Source organism: Sminthopsis crassicaudata, chromosome 2, assembly GCF_048593235.1.
Source record: "Sminthopsis crassicaudata isolate SCR6 chromosome 2, ASM4859323v1, whole genome shotgun sequence".
NCBI classification, from domain to species: domain Eukaryota; kingdom Metazoa; phylum Chordata; class Mammalia; order Dasyuromorphia; family Dasyuridae; genus Sminthopsis; species Sminthopsis crassicaudata.
The window spans coordinates 656863178-656882841 of NC_133618.1; the positions used below are offsets into that span (position 1 = coordinate 656863178).

The 19664-nt window shown below is 36.8% G+C and overlaps 2 protein-coding genes across 3 annotated transcripts in view; one reads left to right on the forward strand and one right to left on the reverse strand.

Moving 5' to 3' along the window:
* The window catches only part of PLA2G12B (phospholipase A2 group XIIB), a 32869-nt gene extending 23374 nt beyond the window's left edge, over nucleotides 1-9495 (forward strand). Inside the window, exons 2-4 of one of the 2 annotated variants that reach the window (XM_074296864.1) lie at nucleotides 1875-1951; nucleotides 3604-3769; nucleotides 8940-9495. In XM_074296864.1, the coding sequence (XP_074152965.1) occupies nucleotides 1875-1951; nucleotides 3604-3769; nucleotides 8940-9058 (362 nt within the window). In that variant the 3' untranslated portion in view covers nucleotides 9059-9495. Of the gene's footprint in view, nucleotides 1-1874; nucleotides 1964-3603; nucleotides 3770-8939 lie in introns of both variants that reach the window. The other variant, XM_074296863.1, reaches the window with a different exon arrangement.
* A 4487-nt stretch (nucleotides 9496-13982) lies between these two features.
* The window catches only part of OIT3 (oncoprotein induced transcript 3), a 28263-nt gene continuing 22581 nt past the window's right edge, over nucleotides 13983-19664 (reverse strand). Inside the window, exons 8-9 of the mRNA XM_074296865.1 lie at nucleotides 16350-16449; nucleotides 13983-15067 (exon numbers count right to left, since the gene is read on the reverse strand). Coding sequence (XP_074152966.1) covers nucleotides 14897-15067; nucleotides 16350-16449 — 271 coding nt within the window. The 3' untranslated portion in view covers nucleotides 13983-14896. The remainder of the gene's footprint in view (nucleotides 15068-16349; nucleotides 16450-19664) is intronic.

Genomic DNA, 19664 nt, shown 5'->3' on the forward strand with positions numbered 1-19664 from the left:
ACTCCAGCCTTGGTTTGGCCACTAACTAGCCATGGGTTTATGGATCATCAAATGGTTCACATTTACATAGCTCTTGAAGGCTTACCAAGGGTAATCCTGCCATCGTTTTTGACTTCTTGGGTCGGCCACTTCTCTTTTATGGGATTCATTTACGTCTTTTGTAAAATAAGAGAGCCAATTTAATGAGAGATTAAAAATACCCCTTTTCTTTTTCTTTAGAGAGGTGGGGGATTATGATACAGAATATGGACTACAACTTCAGTTTTTTCTTTATTACAATGGAAGATTTACTTGTTGTGTGGAGGTGGAACTGGGATACCCACAATTGTGATGTAAAAACAAAAAGCATCAACAAAATTTTTAATTTAAAATGAAGTAAGGGAGTTAAGCAAAGTGAACTTGAAGGTCCCTTCCAGTTTTGAATCTCTGACCTAGTCCTTGATTTCAAAGAGTTTTCCATCTACTGCTATTATGATACCTACAAGAAGTTTCAAACTCATGAGAAACTCCTGACCAAAATGGCAGGAAACATTCCAAGAGAGAGGAAGGGACAACTTATAGCTGGGGGGGGGGGGTGCGGAATTCAGAGTAGAGTTAAAGAAAGCTTCATGGAGGAGATTCCCCAGAGTTAGATCTAAAGGAATGGAAGATGGGTCTGAAGACAACTGAAAGACTACTTTAGGTATGTCATGAACATGAATGAAGATGGAAGGGATTAGATTGCTTGCTGTCTTGGGAAAGGAGGAGGTAAGAGAGGGAAAGAAAAGTTTGTAATACAAAGTCCTACAAAAGTGAAAGTTGAAAACTATTTTACATGTATTTGGGGAAATGAAATACAAGTGAGGAAAGAAAAAACTGAAATACTATTGAGAAAAAAAAAAAGAAAAACCTTATTAGTGTAAAGAGAGGCTGGAGGAAGGAAGATAGATTAAAAGCCTTAAAATAACGAGGTTGAGGGATTAAAAAGAAAAAAAAAGATCTAAAGAGGTTTAGAATCCATGAATGTAGAAAGAAGGTGGCTGATGTACTTTGGACACCTGTTCACATTCTGAGATTTTAGCTCTAGGTTTAAGGACTACCTGCCCTTCTTTTTTCTGGTGCAGAGATATCTAAGGGTTGTGGTTCATGTATATCACATTAGAAACTAATAAGGTCACATTTTTAGAGCTAGAAGGGAAGTGAGCAGGAATCTAGTCCAACTCTCTCATTTTACAGATGAGGAAACTGAGGTCCAAATAAGTTAAATGAACTTTCCAAGGTCACACAGTTAATAAATAACAGAACTGTTATTCCAAGTACCCTTACTTTGAATTTGGCATTCTTTCTTGTCTAGTAAGTACTTAATAAGTTCTTTATCTATATATTATACATCTAAATATTATTGAATGCTATTGCTCTATATGAAATGACAAATCAGAAACATTTATAAAAATGTGATAAGCCTTGTATAAACCAACATGGAGTGAGGAAGGCAGATCCAGGAAAATATACACTATGACTACATTAATATAAGTGGAAAAAACACTAAAAGACATCAGAATTTAAATAAAATGGAATGGCCAGCATTAGTTATAGAACACATGCTGAGAACATATTTCTCTCTTCTTAGTAGAGAAGTGGTGGACTATAGGTTCAGAATGTTATGTACAGTGTAAGATATGGTTGTTATAGGTTTTGCTTAAGTGATTTTTTTTTATTTCTATAAGAAAGAATTCAAAGTAGGGATGATTTCAGGAAATGATTACAATGCAAAATCTATGTCATTAACAAAACATTAAATCATGTTGGTTCCTATCATTGTTTGATGAATGCTCTGACCTAATACATTGCTAAAGGTTTTATATCTGATTTTTCTTCTCTCTCCTTTCTGGCAGGAAAGGCACCAATGCCACGGCCTGGCTATAAGCCACAGGAGCCCAACGGCTGCAGCTCTTACTTCCTGGGTCTCAAGGTACCAAACAGTGTATGTACTCCTAACACTTTATTTACTACCTGGCATGATTTTACTAATCAAAAGGATGAATAACATAGCAACCTTTTGGGGGAAGATCATGGAAAAATGCTTACCATTAAAATCAGAATCACTTTTTTTTTGTAGGGAAAAAAGTCATTTCTGAAGTAGGTGACTGACTTTGTCCTTCCTCAGGGAGAGCTTCCCTTTTTGGATAAAGTCCTTGTTCAGTGTCAAAGAATTATCTCCCCCAACTCAGACCTAATGGTTTTCATTCAGAGAATCACTAAGTCCGAAAAGACAGCATCTGTCTAGTCCAATTCGTGCTCCCTACAATGTACTCGTATGGGCACTGATCCTTCCATTGATAGGGCATCCCACGTCGGTCCATTGCACTAATTGTCACTTTATTTGGCATCAGACGTGCTCCCATTTCTGTCCCATCTGCCAAGCAGAATAAATCTAGCCCATTTTCCACAGGATGATCCCTCTGATATGAGGGATTGAAGAAAACTATTTTCCCTTGTCTTGCAGCTCCCCCAATTCTTGTTTTCTTGATGCTAAATATCTCTAGATCCTTCCACTGTACTACATTATAGTTCTTCCTAAAAAGATGTTACTAGAACTGAACATAATACTCTATACCAAGGAATTTCTATCACCTCCCTAGTCCTGGAGACAACGACTACAGACCCAAGAATTCATAAGGTATTTTGGCTGCCTTTGTACACTGCTGACTTACCTTGTAATTTTCTAAAAGGCACATTGTTTTTCTTCCAAAATGCTGTATAGTCACACCTCCTCTCATATCCTTATGAAGGTGATTTTTTTTTCCAAATCAGATTGAAGACTATATGTCCATCACTACTAAATTCCATCTTGCTTAATCTGACTCAGCATCATAACCTGTTGAAATCTTTTTGGATCCTGGTCCTGTCACCTAATGTGTGAACTTCCTCTTTCTCCCAGGAAGCTTTATAGCACATTTTGTGCTATAAAGATTTGTTTCTGTCTAAAGTTTATTTGATAAGTGTGTTCTTTTCCCCCACATGTGATAATATAATCTCCTTGAGAGCAGGAGAATGCTTCCATAGCTCTCCATCCTACAGCACCGGTGCTTTATACAGGAATATTTATAATTCAGTAAATGATTTGGACATATCAACAAAGATGGGAGAAATTCGTTTCTCAGGATCACGTAGTATATCAGTAGCAAAATCCAGGACCTTCAGGATCCCCATCTGCTTAAGCCCATTGTCCCATGAGGCTCTTTATTTAATTGTTTCAATTGTGTCCCACTCTTTGTGACCCCATTTGGGGTTTTTGGCTAATGATCCTGGAGCGGTTTGCCATTTCCTTCTCCAGCTCATTTTTTTAATGGGGTTCAGTGACTTGCCCAGGATCACACAGCTAGTAAGTATCTGAGTCTGGATTTGAGTCCAGACTTTGGTCTCCATATGGTGCTACCTTTGGCACAATAGGTTTCTGCATGGATCTAAAGAATCTATCTAGTTAGTCTTAGAAGTGGCTGACTTTGGGTGAGGATGTCACTCATCATTGTTTGGGGGAACAGCAATGCCTTGACCCTTAGGACTCTTGCGGGAGCCCCAGAGTTCTGAATGTAAGGCCCATTTCCTACTCTTGTCTCTCAGATGGACTTGGGGATCCCAGCAATGACCAAGTGCTGCAACCAGCTGGATTCCTGCTACGACACGTGCGGCGCCAACAAATACCGCTGCGACGCCAAGTTCCGCTGGTGCCTCCACTCCATCTGCTCGGACCTCAAGCGCAGCCTGGGCTTCGTCTCCAAGGTGGCAGGTAATAGAGAGCCCCTCCCTCCTCAGGCAGGGGATCCCGCCTTCACTTGGAGCAGTGCCCCCTTTTACCATGGGGACAGCTGCAGAACACGCGGGAAACTGTGGCCACCGCGGGGAAGGAGGGACCTGACTCCAGAGAGTATCTTAGGAAACTCTTTGTGCCCTACTATTGTCAACCTGTTATTAATATTAATTTATTATTATTAACATTATTAATTAACTTATTGCTATTAATTAAGCTATTAATAATGCTATTAGTCAGCATTTTTTAAGTTTTACAAAACATTTTGCATGTTATTTCATTTAATCCTCACAACCACCCTGTAAGGTAGGAGCTATTATGATACCCATATTACAGATGTGGAAACTGAGGCTGAGGGATGTTAAATAATTTGCCCAGGATCACACATCTAGTAAGTTTCTGAGGTGGGATTAAAACTCAAATATTTCTAACTCCAAAGCCAACATTGTCCACATCGCCATATAAACACCTAATGGGAGGGATCCCATTTAACTCGGTGAAGAGAAATTAAAGATCTCATCTTTTTAAAAAAAGAAAGAATGAATTTTCACACCCCTTACCCACTCTGAGACTTGGCTTTGAAGTCTCTGGGAAGTCTGCTCCTTAGACTGAAGCAGAGGTCCCTTTCCTCATGTATGATACTTTCAGTGGTCTCTTACCTTCAAAAAAGGAATAAATTCAGCAATAGCTTTTATATATATATTTTAATAGTTTTTATTTACCAGATATTTGCATGGTAATTTTACAACATTGACAATTGGCCAAACCTTTTGTTCTAATTCTCCCCCTCTTTCCCCCCCCCCCATGGCAGGTTGACCAATACATGTTAAATATGTTAAAGTATATGTTAAATACAATATATATGCATACATGTCCAAACAGTTGTTTTGCTGTACAAAAAGAATCGGACTTTGAACTAGTGTACAATTAGCCTGTGAAGGAAATCCAAAATGCAGGTGGGGCAAAAATTGGGAATTCTATGTCATGGTCATCTCCCAGAGTTCTTTCAGCAATAGCTTTTTACTGATAGTGAGTCCTTCTGCAAGACTCTTATATTTCCCAAAGGATTTTTGGAGTGATTTTGTGATTTGCCTTATTTCTATGATTCTGTCCCTAACCCAGCTCCACTGAGCAAAATTGGGATGAATCAATTCTACATCCAACTTTGGTCATCGCGGTTGTAACCGGGATTATTGTTACCTGGGTCAAACAAAAGTTGGGAAAGAATTGTGGGGCTATGATGGGGATGCTCAGTATGAAGGATAATCTTCCTTTGGGTGTAACTGTTCTAGGAGAAGGAGAGGCTGGCCTTGTTCCCCTAGGGGGTAGAAGAAAGGGAATCAGAAGAAAGATTAATTGTGCCCCATAGTACAGGTTGTGAGAAATTCTTTGGGGAGAGCTTCAGAGACGGTGGCTGCTGCAAGGAAGACACTTTCCTCCATTTACATGTTATTTATTGTGTTGGAACAAAGTCTGGGTCACCCAATGATACTTTTAAAATAGCATTCTGCTGTTCAAATATATATATTTACATATATATGCATATATATAAATTCTCTCTTAAATATATGTATATATACACATATGTATATAATGTATATGTATAAATGTATGTAATATATGTATTCAAATGTATGTATATGTATAAATTCTCTCTTAGAAATACTTATTCCCTCTTTTATTCTTATTAGAGATTGAGAAATCTGCTCATGGTCTTCTATGTAAGAGCCTTTCATATTCATACTTGGTGAAAAGAAATTAGTTATAGGATGTCTATCAATTGGGGTAATGATGGAATGTAATGGTATGCTATAATATGATAAGAAATAATGAAGAGGAAGATTTGCATGAACTGATGCAGAATGAAGTGAGCAAAAAGTAGGAGACCAACTTATATAGAAATAGCAAATTGTAATGAAAATTCACTTTGAAAGATTTAGGAACTCTGATGAACACAATAGCCAACCATAATTCCAAATGATTCAACATGAAACATGTTGCTCATCTCCTAACAGAAAAATTGAACTCAGAGCACAGATTAAAGTATATTTTCTTCTCTGTCTTTCTTTTTCTATTTTTTTTGACAATGGTTAATGTGGAAATTGTAATTTTTGTAATAGGTCTTGTTTTTCTTGTCTTCTCAATGGATGGAAAAAGGGAGAAAGAAAGGAGAGAGCTTGGAGCTGAAAATAAAAGGAAATCAAACTTTTAAAAAATGTTCCTTTCATTGCTGTTCCATTTCTGGGGAAATTTTTCTCTTTTTTCCAAATCTTTTTTTAATTATAGCTTTTTATTTGCAAGATATGCATGGGTAATTTTTAAGCACTGACAATTGCAAAACCTTTTGTTCTCCCTACCTCCTTCCCCAGATAGCAGGTAGACCAATACATGTTAAATATGTTAAAATAAATGTTAAATACAATATGTGTATATATGTCCATACAGTTATTTTGCTGCATAAGAAGAATCGGACTTTGAAACAGTGTACAATTAACCTGTGAAGGAAATAAAAAATGCAGATGGACAAAAATAGAGGGATTGGGAATTCTGTGTAGTGGTTCACACTCATTTCTCTGGGGAAATTTTTCTTGTGCCTCTTAGAAGTTTTTGTTTTTTATTCCCGGGGCTTCTGAAGCCAAAGATTTACTGTCAGTTGTTAAATATATATATGTATATATATATATATATATATATATATATATATATATATATATATATATATATATATATATATATATATATATATAGAGAGAGAGAGAGAGAGAGAGAGAGAGAGAGAGAGAGAGAGGTCAAGCAATTGGACTCATTTCACAGGGAAAGGGAATATCTGAAATGACTTGGGGCTTGCTTTGATTTCTATGCTTAGAGTATAATCAGCCTTCAAAATAAATGTGTAACAGTCTAAAGGGATGAACTGTTAATCTAGAGAAAAAATAGGCCTTGGGGAAAGGATTATGTATCTGTTTATTTGTGTCTAGTCTAATAATTTCAGCGGCAGATAAGAAAGTACTGGCTGCTAACCCCACATCAGGTCAAGACATTTTCTGCCCCAAGTAATTGGCTTATCTATCTTGCACTCACGACTCAAAAATAAATAGGACAGTTCTGGACCTGCTCTCTCCCCTCTGTCTCTCCACTGGGAAGTACAAACTAGACAGTGAATGAACTATAAATTATTAAGATGCTTCACAGGGGAGATATTTTATAAGGGAATTGTTTGTTGTAGGTGAAATTACTGCTCAAGGGATTATTGTGCCAGGGAAGGTTTGGAGCAGGAGACAAGGGATAAAACATGTATTAAGCACCTTTGTGGGGCTGGAGGCAAGGGATAAAACATTTATTAAGCACCTACCATGTGTGAGGCACTGGGCTAAGCACTTCTATTAATATTACCTCACTTGAGGGGACTGAATATCAGTTCACTTGAAAGATTTGGAGGCTTTAATGTACTGTAAGTTTAAGATGATTCATTAAGGTAACAGAACTAGAAGAAATTAGCAAATTCTCTTTAAAATTGCATTTAAGAGAAGCATAGTATTTGGGGATTGAAGGATCAGTCTAGCATGGTGAATAGGACACTGTACTTAGAGTTAGCACCTGGGTTTAAATTCTGTTTCTGATTTAAAAAGATTGTGTGATCCACATTTATAAAATGAGGGGTTTGGATTTGATGACCCCTAGGGAACGGTTCAGTCCTAAATTTAGGATCCTAGGAAGTGGTGCTCCTGCCATATCCCACTCATGTCAGACCACATCCAATGGAATTTAAGGAATGGCATGATTGCCGCCAGAATTTTGGTGCAATACCAACCCAACTGGTGAAAACTCAACCATCCAGCAGTTATTAAACTCCTACTGGAGTCTCCTGCTCTCAAGGGGCACAGTCTAATGGGGTAGAGGGGAACAACATGCCAACAACTATGTACAAATAGAGACCATGAACATCCTCCATGTGTAAAAATATAGATTCCCAAAGAAGGATACTTATGGACACTGGGGCCATGTCATCCAAAGCCTTGTCAGTGAAGGAAGAGATAACGCTTAAAGGGACCATGATAGCTGCTACCTCCAAGTACCTGACAGGCTGTGGAGTAGAGGAAAGATCAGGTTTGTTCTGTGTGGAAGGGGCAGAAAGGCAGAATTGGCTCCAAGAGAAGATCTTCCAATCAGCTCTATGTCAAAGTACCTCGGGAGGCAGACAGTGAAAGAGGGGGGTTTATGGGGAGGGGGGAACAGCTTGAAGCAGCTCTCAAAAGTGGTTGTTAAATAGCCAGTGTGAGCATGTTAACCTCAGAAATGGATAAACACTACAAGTCCGAGCTTGCTGATTGTCTAGACTAAAGAAAATGAGAGCATAAATATTAATGTTGCAGATTAAATTTAAAAGTGTGCCCTGTGTACATTGCCACCTATACTCCCTACTAAGGAGTAGTATACCTTACTCCCAGCCTAAAAGACTCTTTTTCAGGTAAAATAAAAGGGGAATCTGGCTCAGGTGGGTTGGACTAAATGGTCTCTGGGTTCCTCCTACTTCAGAGAGTCTGTGGTTCTGAGCCCCAATGGCTATATGGTGACTATTTCTTGGGGTGGTAGATGGACTCAGGTTTCTTTGCAAAATTCACATAAGGGATCCCAAATGTGAATGGATGTCTCTGTTTTCTCTCCCTCCTTGTCCTTGCCCCCTGGTATTCCTGGCCTCCTTTGGTCTCAGCTAAAGTCCCAGCTTCTGCAAGGAACCTTTCCCACCCCCCTTAATGCTAGTTTTTTCTCCTTACGGATTATCCACAATTTAGCTCGCCTGTATTTTATTTGTAGAGTTGTTGCCATGTTGCCCTCTCATTAGACTGTGACCTTATTGAGAGAGGAACTCTTTTATCTTTTTGCCCTCTGTTCTTAGCAAGTGGCTGGCATCTAGTGGGTATTTATTGTTCCTTTGTTCTTGAAGAAGACCAGTGACATTAAGAGGGAGATGTTTTGACCTGGGGGCTTAATAAGTGCTGGCCAAGTGACTTTTTCACCATTTGGGTTGGCATTGGACCAAATTTCTGGTGGGCATCATGCCATCCCTTAAATGATGTTATCCCCTAGCAATTACTCTACGCTGTGGACTGACATCTCATCCTATTTTTTCTCTCCTTGTTTTGTGTAGCTTGTGATTCACTCGCCGACACGATATTCAATACCGTATGGACCTTGGGCTGCCGGCCATTCATGAACAGTCAGAGGGCAGCTTGCATCTGCGCTGAAGAGGAGAAGGAAGAGTTATGATTAAGCACTGGCTTCCCCCTGCCCTCCAGAGAGACCCCACCTGCCTGGACCCCCCTCAGAGGAGACAGTAAAATCAGGAGATACTTCCTCAGCTACGTTCCATCCTTCCCTGTACCAGCCTAGCTACCACCGAGTAAGAGCGGGAGAGCAGGAAATTACAGCCTGAAAAGGGAGTCATGACTTTTGGGGAGCCCTGCCTGCCAGGGAGCATGAGGGGAATTCTACTGCAAGTCCTGGGGATTCACCTGCCTGGGAAAAGTTTCACACAGAGAAAATACAACACTAACTCTGGGAGTTCTGGAGTTGATACTCATCTTTATACATGAACTTTGGGCAAATCTTAACTCTCACAAGGGGGGCGATGGCTTTCCATCAGTCGGTGTGTTGGTCATCCCTTGCTAGACACAATAAAGTGAACTTTTAAAAAACTTTAAAAAGAGCTGCTTTGAGTCACCACCATTTAACTGATTCTTGTATCTTACTCAGAAAGGCTGTGAAATCTACTGGGTAAGTCTGATTGCCATTCACTATCATCTCCATAGGAGCTGAGGAAGAGATGGTTCAGTGGGGCTTAGGGTTGGGAAAATCTGAGTTCAAACTTACTAGTTTTAAGGGAAAGTCACTTAAACTCTGCTTGCCTCAGTTTCCTCATCTGGAAAATGAGAATAATAATGGCACTCATTTCCCAGGTTTGTTGTAAAGATCAAATGAGATAATTGCAAATGATGGCACATAGTAAATACAATATAAATGTTATTGTTGTAGCTCTAATCTATAGTTCCATATCCCCTGATAGTCTGTGTTTCTTCCTGGTACCTTTTGCTTCTTTGTAGTTCCTAGAGCTACCTCACTAAAGGTGCCTTTTAAAGGCACTTTCAATGATGGATTTACTGGGAGTCAGTCTCTATGTGAGGTTCTATCTTCTTAATTTCGTCATTTTAAAAGTTTCATTCATTTATCCACAGTGAGTAATTATTGCACATTACCTACTACAAACAAGTTACAGGCCTAACTCTAGGGCAAGGGATTAAACAAGTCATGACAACCATAACTCTCTCAAAGATTGCCCAAACCTGGGCAATATTTAATATTAAAGAGACAAAATTAATGTAACTTTCAATAATATTAATATAATGTCAAAAGGAAATATTTAACAAAATAAATAAAAACAAAATAAAATGTAGATAATATTTCATTTTAAAACTAAGTCAACACATAGCCCACAGAGATGGATAAATTAGTGGCCTGCTATTTTATTTGAGCTTGACACCACTGTTCTGGGGGAAACAACGAAATATAGATATTGTTACTGCCCTCAAGAAACTACAATGCTTGAGCTTAATTCTCTATTTTAGGATTAGAAATCAGTGTATCCTTCTCTATGTTGATTGTGATCCTTTGGTAGCAGGGAATAATAATTTTCTTGACAAATATAGATCTCTAGAAGAGAATACTCATTAGCCTAGAGGAGAATATCCCGTGGGAATGTGGAATATAAGCCCCCTTGAGGTCAGGGACTTTTAAATTTTGTCTTTGTGTTCTCAGTGCTGAGCACAGTGCCTTGCATGCAAGGAAGGGCTTAATAAATGTTTGTTGAACTGGATTGAGTTGGAATGTAATATTTTTCCTTTACTCAGTTTTGCCCTCTAATGCCCCTTTTCCATCCTCCCTTGCATAATGGTAAATCTCTCTTCCCTTTTATTCATTTTGCTGATTTCCCTAAAGACAGTACTTATTGTTGTCCTTTCTTAATAAGAGAGGGAGAAAGTCATGAGTCTGATCTTCAAAACTTAAGGGCTATAATATAATTAAACCAAGTTTAATTCCTTATCTTAAAAGCAGATGGAAATCATTGACGATTTCTAGGATGATTTGTTAATCTGTCTTTTTTTTTTTTTTTTGGCTTTCCAAAAGGGCAGCCTGTTATGTTTTTTAATTATAATTCAGGCCACTGCTCTTCTTTTAAAAGTATATCATTGAGAAAATTTCCGTTTAAAATAACAATATAAAAATCGTGGGATTCTACTGCCAAGACACACACAGGAACTATATGAACACAATTGAAAAAACATTTTTTCACACAAATAAAGGCAGACCCAAACTACCACAGAAATATTGATTGTTCATAGTTAGGCCAATAGGAAGTGACAATTCTACTTAAACTGATTTATTTATTCATTGCCATACCAACCAAATTGCTAAATAATTATTTTATAGAATTAGAAAAAATAGTAACAAATTCATCTGGAAGGAAAAAAGATCAAGAATATCAAGAGCATCAGTGAAAAAATAAAGTGAAAAAAGATAGCCTAGCAGTACTAAATTTCAAACTATACTATAAAACAGTAATTATTAAAACAATTTGATAATAGTAAAGTAATGGAATGGTGGATCAGTGGAATAGATTAGATTGACAATATGCAGAAATAAACAGTAATTTACTATTTGACAAATGCAAAGATCCAAGTTTTGGGGGCAAGAACTTACTATTTAATAAAACTTTTGGGAAAGCTGGCAAGCAATTTGGCAGAAACTAGGCCTATAGTAGCATCTCACACAAAATACCAAGATAAACTCAAAATGGACACATTTTTTATTTATTTTATTTTTAATTTTTATTTTTTATTAAAGTTTTTTTCCTTTTAAAACATATGCATAGATAATTTTCAACATTCATCTTTGCAAAACCTTGTGTTCCATTTTTTTTTTCTTTTCCTTCCTCCCATTCCTTACCCTGGATGGCAAGTAATCCAATGTGTTAAACATGTGCAATTCTTCTATATGTATTTCCACAATCATCATGTTGCACAAAAAAAATCAGCTCAAAAAGGGGGAAAAATGAGAAAACAAAATGCAAGCAAACAATAAAAAAGGTAAAGATACTATGTTGTGATCTACACTCAGTCTCCACAGTCCTCTCTCTGAATACAGATAGCTCTCTTCATCACAAGATCATTGGAATTAGCCAGAATTACCCAACTGTTGAAAATAGATGGACACATTATTTAGACATAAAGGATAATATCATAAACAAATTAGAGGAGCATGGGAAAAATTACCTGTCATAGTTAAAGGAAGAGATTATGATCAATAAAGAGATAAAGAGAATTATGTAAGGCAAAATTATATGAAATTTAAAAGATTTAGCACAAACAAAAGCAATGTAGCCAAAATTAGAAGGAAAGCAGTAAACTAGGGAAAAATTTTTACAGCAAGTTTTTCTGATAAAGTTTTTCTCATCTCTTGACTATATAGGAAACCGAGCTAAGTTAGTAAAAATAAGAGCCATTGTCCCATAGGTAAATGATCATAGGACAATTCATATCCCATGAAAGTTTTCAGAAGAAGAAATCAAAACTATTGATAGTCACATGGACAAAATGCTCCAGATCACTACTAATTAGAGAAATCCAAATTAAAGCATCTCTGAGATATCACTTTACAACTAGCATATGGTTAAAATGAAAGAAAGGAAAACAAAGACTGGAGGAGATATGGAAAAATAGGCACACAAATATTCTGTTGGTGGAGTTGTAAACTAGTCCAAACATTCTGAAGAATAATTTGGAACTATGCCCAAAGGGTTATAACACTGTGTACGCCCTTTGACATACAATGCTACTACCAATTCTATCCTAAAGAAAAAAGGAAAAGAACCTATTTGTACAAAAATATTTATTGCGGTTCTTTTTATAGCACAAATAATTGGAAACTGTGGGAACGTACATCAGTTAGGGCGTGTCTGAACAAATTGTGGTATGCAATAGTGATGAAATACTATTGTGCTATAAGAAATGATGAGCAGAATGGTTTTAGAAAAATTTGTTTACCTGAACTGATGCAAAGTGAAGTGAGCAGAACCTGACAATGGCAATATTGTAATGATCATGATGTAATGATGAATGAAATACTTAGTTACTCTGATTGACATAATGAGCCATGACAATTCCAAAGGATTCATAATAAAAAATATTATTCATGTATTGGTCAACCTGCCATCTTGGGAGGGGGAAGGAGGGGAAAAATTAGAACAAAAGGTTTGGCAATTGTCAATGTTGTAAAATTACCCACGCATAGATCTGGTAAATAAAAACTATTATAAAAAAATAAAATAAAAAATGTTATCCACCTCAGAGAGAGAACTGAAAAGTTATGAGTGTAGATTGAAGAATTTAAAAAGTTTTCCCCCAATATCTTATTTTTCTTCTTCTTTTGTTGCAATGTGATTAATATGGATATATATATACATATATATTTTACATTACTTCATATGCATAATGGGCATCATATGTTTTGCCTTCTCAAAGAGTGGGGGAGGGAAGAAGAGAGGAAGAGAATTTTGGAACTCAAAATTAAAAAAAAATTATTAAAAAAACTATAGACCAAAAAATGTCTCAAGTTTTTTTAAAAAAAAGTACACCATTATTTTAGACCGTCAGATTTAGAGTTAGAGAGAACATTAGTTATTTTTTATTTTATTTTAGCTTCATCTTTTTTAACCTATGATGAAACAAACCCAGACCGGTTACCTGATTTTCCTGAGGTCCCATAAAGAATAAGTAGCAGATTCAGGATTTGAAGCAAGGACATATAAGGGCTCTTTTAATTATATATAGCCTTAGCCATAACTGGATTGAGGGAATGGGGGAACAAATTCAACACCATTCCACAGCACAAAAGACAGTCTGACTATTAATATATTATGTACCAGGAGGGAGTTGTCTATCCCAGAGAGAGCACCTCTTATTCCTATAGAGGTTGGTAGTAGAAGGTGGAGGGCAGGGAACGGAGAAAGTATGACACTGATCCTGGTAATAGCAGCTAGGGGACAGTTATGGGGGGTGAGTCAAGATTAGCAGAGGAAGGAGCTTTTTTACCTTATTTTGTTATGGCTATATTATACTCCAGGCATCACAAGCTTTAATTTATCGATTAACAAGCATTTATTAAACTGATTACTACTATGCCAATGAGATAATCCCCTCAAACTTAAAAGATAAAAACAATAAAAACTAAGAGAACAAAAGAAAAAGAGCAAAATTTAAAAAGGGAGGGGGGAGAAAACACAAAAAATGCCATGTCAGAGAAAACTTAATAATCTCTTTTATTAAACATGTTTGTAAGCACCTCTTTCCCCTGAATATCTATTGGAAATGTTAGGGTACAATGACAATTTTCATATTTAAAGACCTTGAACTCTTGCATTTTAATACATAATTTCATAACATTTTTTCCTGCAGCATTTCTTTGATTTAAAATTGAAATGTGACCCTGACTTCTTATATTCATGTTTCCACTACCACTGGCCCTTGGCTTTTTTAAAAATTGTGAGCCAGCTCTCCACTTCTATGCTTGTCAAATTCGTGTTTTTTCCTTAGGAACAAAAATCTCTTAGGTTATCTAAATGACCCTAAAAGCTAGACTCAAGACCCCTGATAACTAGTTCCTTACTTCTGACTGTATTAATGCTTAGAATTATTTGAGATTTTGAAGAAAAGAAATAAAACCACAAAAAGGGAGTAGTGTATTGTGGGAGAAATAAGGGGGTCTTTTAAATGAATGATCCTCCATTCAACAACAAAAGCACCAGGCCCCCTTTAATAAACCCTGCCATTTGGTGATGTTTTGAATCTTATCAACTAGCTATAACAGGACCCAGAAAAGATAAGATGCCATGAATATCTTCAAAAACTGTAAGATGACAGAAAATAATGTGTCATTGAACGCCAAGCTTTCCTGAACACTGATTCAATTTCTTTAGAAGGCTTTAGAAGGATTGGTGGAGAAGTTATAAATCACGGAGAAGCCCAGAGCCAGAGATAAGGAGCAGATCTGTTGCTAGTCCTCCCTGTCGATAATGATGGGGCCACTGGTCAGTACGTGGTTCTGCAGGTGGGCTCCCTGCTCCTTAATTGCTTCACGTTTCATCCGTCGGTTGCAACCCTGGGCACAGCGGGATTGCTCATCAAGCACCCCGCAGACCAGGACTCGGCAATGTAAAAACACCACCTGCAAGGAAAAAGATCAGAGGGACTGAAATCAGACATTCTCAAATAACCACGCCATTCTGTCATTTCAATCATGTCCCTCTCTTCATGACCCCATTTGGGGTTTTCTTGGCAAAGATCCTGGAGGATTTTGCCATTTTCTTTTCCAGCTCATTTTACAGATGGAGAAACTGAGGGAAACAGGGTTAAGGGTCACACAGCTGGTAAGTATGTAAAAGGCTAGATTTGAACTCAGGATGATGGATCTTCTCGACTTCAGCCCAGCCCACTGTGCCCTGTGGCACCTCTTCTTGGCCCAAACATGTCATATCTCACAACAAAAATACTTTATATTTCATCCCAGACCTTATTTATTATGTTCTTTAAGAATATCCATTATGCAAATGGGGAATCTGGGGAAAGCAGATCTGGGAATTCTATTGTACTGTGTTAGTCAGCATTTCTCTAAATAATAGGTGCTGGCCAATCATCAAGATATAAAAACTAGCTGTGTATTTTTGTTGGTTTAGTATACTTGTTTATGCAACTGTATATATATATATATATATATATATATATATATATATATATATACACACAGTATATATATTTATATAACTATATGTACACACACACATATATATATTCACATACATACACAAATGTGTATATATCGGGGTAGACACACATAAATATTACCCATAGATACATATATGCATATGTGTACATATATATCATATAAAGAACTAGTAAAGGAAGAAATATGCCAGTTTTGGAGTCAGGGGACCAGTGCTAAATCTTAGATAATCCACCTACTGCCAGAATAACTCTGGACCAACATTTCACTCATCTGGGAAATGAGGACCTGGACTAGTTGGGCTCTAAGATCCCTTATATCCCTAACTAGGTTAGAGCTATCATTAAAAATGGACATTTGGATAACAGGCTTCATCATCCATTAAACAGACAATTTAACTAGTGCTCGAGGAGGAAAGGACTACTGTTGACTTGTTCCATATGGTCGCTGGTGTTGCAATTACAAATCAACGTCAAATGGCATCCTATACTAAAAAGGGCATCTATTTATGGGCAGATAATTATAGTTGCTGGGATAGATTCAGGCCACTCAATAGCTGTCTAATTTGTATTATTGGTATATTTCAGAATGGAAAGGTACTCAAGGTACCGATTACTCTGAAAGCAGACCAATTTTCCACCTCTAGAAAATAGAAAATTAAAAGAAAAAACAGTGTTCTCAGGAGGTCTTGGACCTGAGAAGTCATATTATTGAATGCACAACTCACTTGATGGTCTTTGCCCACAAATTTGAAGACGGGAACTTGGAAGTGCTTTGTGAGGTGATCCCGGGACGTATACTGCTTTACTGAGTCATCTGACACGCAGCTAAAATGAGAAAAGGGCACAGTTTAAAGGCCTGATCACTTTCACAGAGGTGGAAAAATGGCCCAGCCCAACCCATTCGATCCCCAAAAAGGAAAGAAACTGGACAGGGAAGACCGAGTTCTTTTCAAACTTTTCAAGAATGAAGGAAAAACTAAATTCAGTCCCTTGATGGAATCTCCAGATGGAAGCCTGGCTCTGATTTTGCCGACCTCATCACTCTTGGGTAGAAATATTTTTTATTGAGCTAATATATTAGAAAGTTTCATCAGCAGCAGGAGATTTAACTAAGACCTTGTGCTGATGAAATGCGTACACTCCCTTTTTCCAGATTATATGATGGGAAATCTGGTCCAAAAGATCTATCGCTTATCTTTGCAAATATTAAAGTGATAAGTATATGGACTGACTTACTTTTGTTGGGAGGGAAGGAAGGACAGGGCCTGGGACTGTGATTGCATGGACAGAGGAAACTTGTAGTGAAGACCCTTAATATCTCGGGGTTCAGACCATGCTCTGAGAATATAAATTATGCAATTATAAGATAAACTATGTTGACCTACCCTGGTAGATGGAGTTTTTATACCAGTTTTGGATAAAAAGAATTCCATCATTGTCTGTGAAACTTCTCCAGATAATATATCTGGTACTCTTGGGATAGGGGCTTACTTAAAAGCTACTAATATCTCTTTCCATTTAATCTATTAAATATCTCTTTGCATTTAATCCAGAATATATTCTATTAGAGTTCTTCAGGAGATGACCCAATAACAAGGAAACAACCCTGAAACTTAAAGAGAACACCTAGAATCAGAGCAGGGAAAAAAGGCTTCCTGGCATTTGCACTGTTTTGGTTTAAATTTTAGGTCATATTTATGAGCTTTTTTCCCATTAAAAGTTGGTGGCTCTGTTCATATCTTCTTTCCCATATCTCTGTTACAGGGAATGTCTTTTTCTGAGTTATGTCCTTTTTTATAGGTAATTCTGTACCTATGTGTTTCCATTTATCAGGTTTGGGGAAGCAGTAGGGAGGAGAGATAAATGCTGTTATAACTGAAGACTTGTCTCCTTTGATTTTGGATTACTCAGTATTTCACCATTTTTGGTGCAATGGAAAAATCCAATAAAATTAACCCAAAAAACCTAACCACTTTGGCTTGTGCTACTAATAGCACCTTATATAAAAAATGGAGAGTAGATAAGAAACCAAGAATTTCTGCATTTCCTATCATTTATTTACTTTTCTTCATTTCCCTAAAGTCATATTCCTTTTGGTTTCTCTTTTGATAAAAAAAAATGATACCCAATATTCTAACAGTCCTTTTCATCTTAGGAGTTCCAAAGCATTTTAAAATACTTTTTTACTTGAAAATATTATTACAGTTTTTTCAGATGGAGAAATTGAGTCAGGCAGATAAATTTCTCAAGGTTATTCTGTCAATCAGGATCACAATACAAAATCAAATTCAGGAATTTTGGCTCATGGAGATTAAGTCTTGCTATTTTGGCTACATATACTTGAATTATTTGATGGATCCTATCTCAATAATGAGAACGTGTCCTCCAATGATTCAGATTATAATATGCCCTTGTCTTTTCATCCTGTATGAATCTCATTCCTTTCAGAAATACCCCTGACAGGATCTACTCAACAATGGAAAATTTTTCTCTAGGTCTTTTAATATTTTATACCAGTCATCTGTTATTCTCTTGCTTTCACTGCAAAATCTTCCAACTTCTTCCATAATGTTTTTACTTAAATCTACACTCTTACTGGTCTTGATGGCCATGTTGTACTTTTCATAGAGATTTAATGTTTACAGTCAAAGTGGTTTTCAGGGCTTTTTTGGCCTCCTTGCATTGGTAACTGTTTATATCAATAGAAGTTCTCTAAGAAAAGTCATAATTGGAGTTGATGTCTTTACTATAATCCATGTCATGTTTTTCAGTCATAATTTGCTTAAGTAGATAAGAACAGTTGCATTCCATAGTCTTCTTATTATTAATCTTTAATTTAGTATTTTGACCTTTGGTCTAATGAATTCACTGACTACACACAATTGATTCTGAAATGACTACTGTCAGTGGCCAGTTGTTTACTGTCTGTTAACATATAGCTAATTTTATTTTATTTTTTGTTTAGTGCACATGTTGAGTACCTTCAACTTTGTTCTTAAAGGCTGCTTTCATGATATAAAAACTTGAAACTTTTGAATAATTTATAAGCTCTTGACTGCTTCAATTTCTTAATGCAGAAACATATTTTCTAACATTTTTTTCATTTTCCTCCTCTGTTCCTATCTTATCACTGAAGATAAATATCAATTCATACTGAAGGATCTGGTCAGGTATGTGGTGCAGTGGATAGAGTGCTAGGCTTGGGGTCGGGATAACTCACCTTCCTGAGTTCAAATATGTCCTCTGACATTCACTAGCTGTGTGACCCTGGACAAGTATCTTAATCCTGTGTGCCTCAGTTTCCTTATTTGTAAAATGAGTTGGAGAAGAAAATGGCAAAGCAACACCAGTGTCTTTGCCAAGAAGACCTCAAACGGGACCAGAGTCAAACATGAATGAAACAATTGGATACACAAACAAAAAAAAAATCAAGCTCTTCAAGTAATTTCTCTGCTTCTTTATCCTGTGAAACAGATGTCGAGAAATGAGGTGTGATTTTCTTTTGCTTATGTTTGATGATGAACCCTAAAAGAAGAGGTAAATGACTATCTCATGAAATGATATTTCTTTTTTGCCTTTGGGTACAAGATGAAACTAAGTCCTTAAGCCATCTTTTATGGGAACCTTCCATTTAGATGCAACTTCTATATGGCAGTGTTAACATTTATGTGGTTTAGTCTCTCTAGTAGTTTATGAGCTACTCTTTTTGTTGGATAATAATAATAACAAGCATTTATGTAATGCTTTAATGTTTTCAAAATGCTTTACAGATATCTCATTTTATCTTCTCAGCAACCTGGAAGTTAATGTATTCATCATCCAAGGCCATGAAGCCTTTTATTTTTAAGAACTTCTATTCCAGTAGCACAGCCTTTGAGAATGCAGGGTCACCTTCATGCTATGACACAGTAGAATACAGTTAGAACTAGAAGTGACCTCAGAGGTCATCTGGTCTAACCTCATTTTACAGAAAGGGGAACTGAGAGCACCGAAATGAAGTAAATTCAACCTTCTCATTTTACAGATAAGGAAATAGAAGC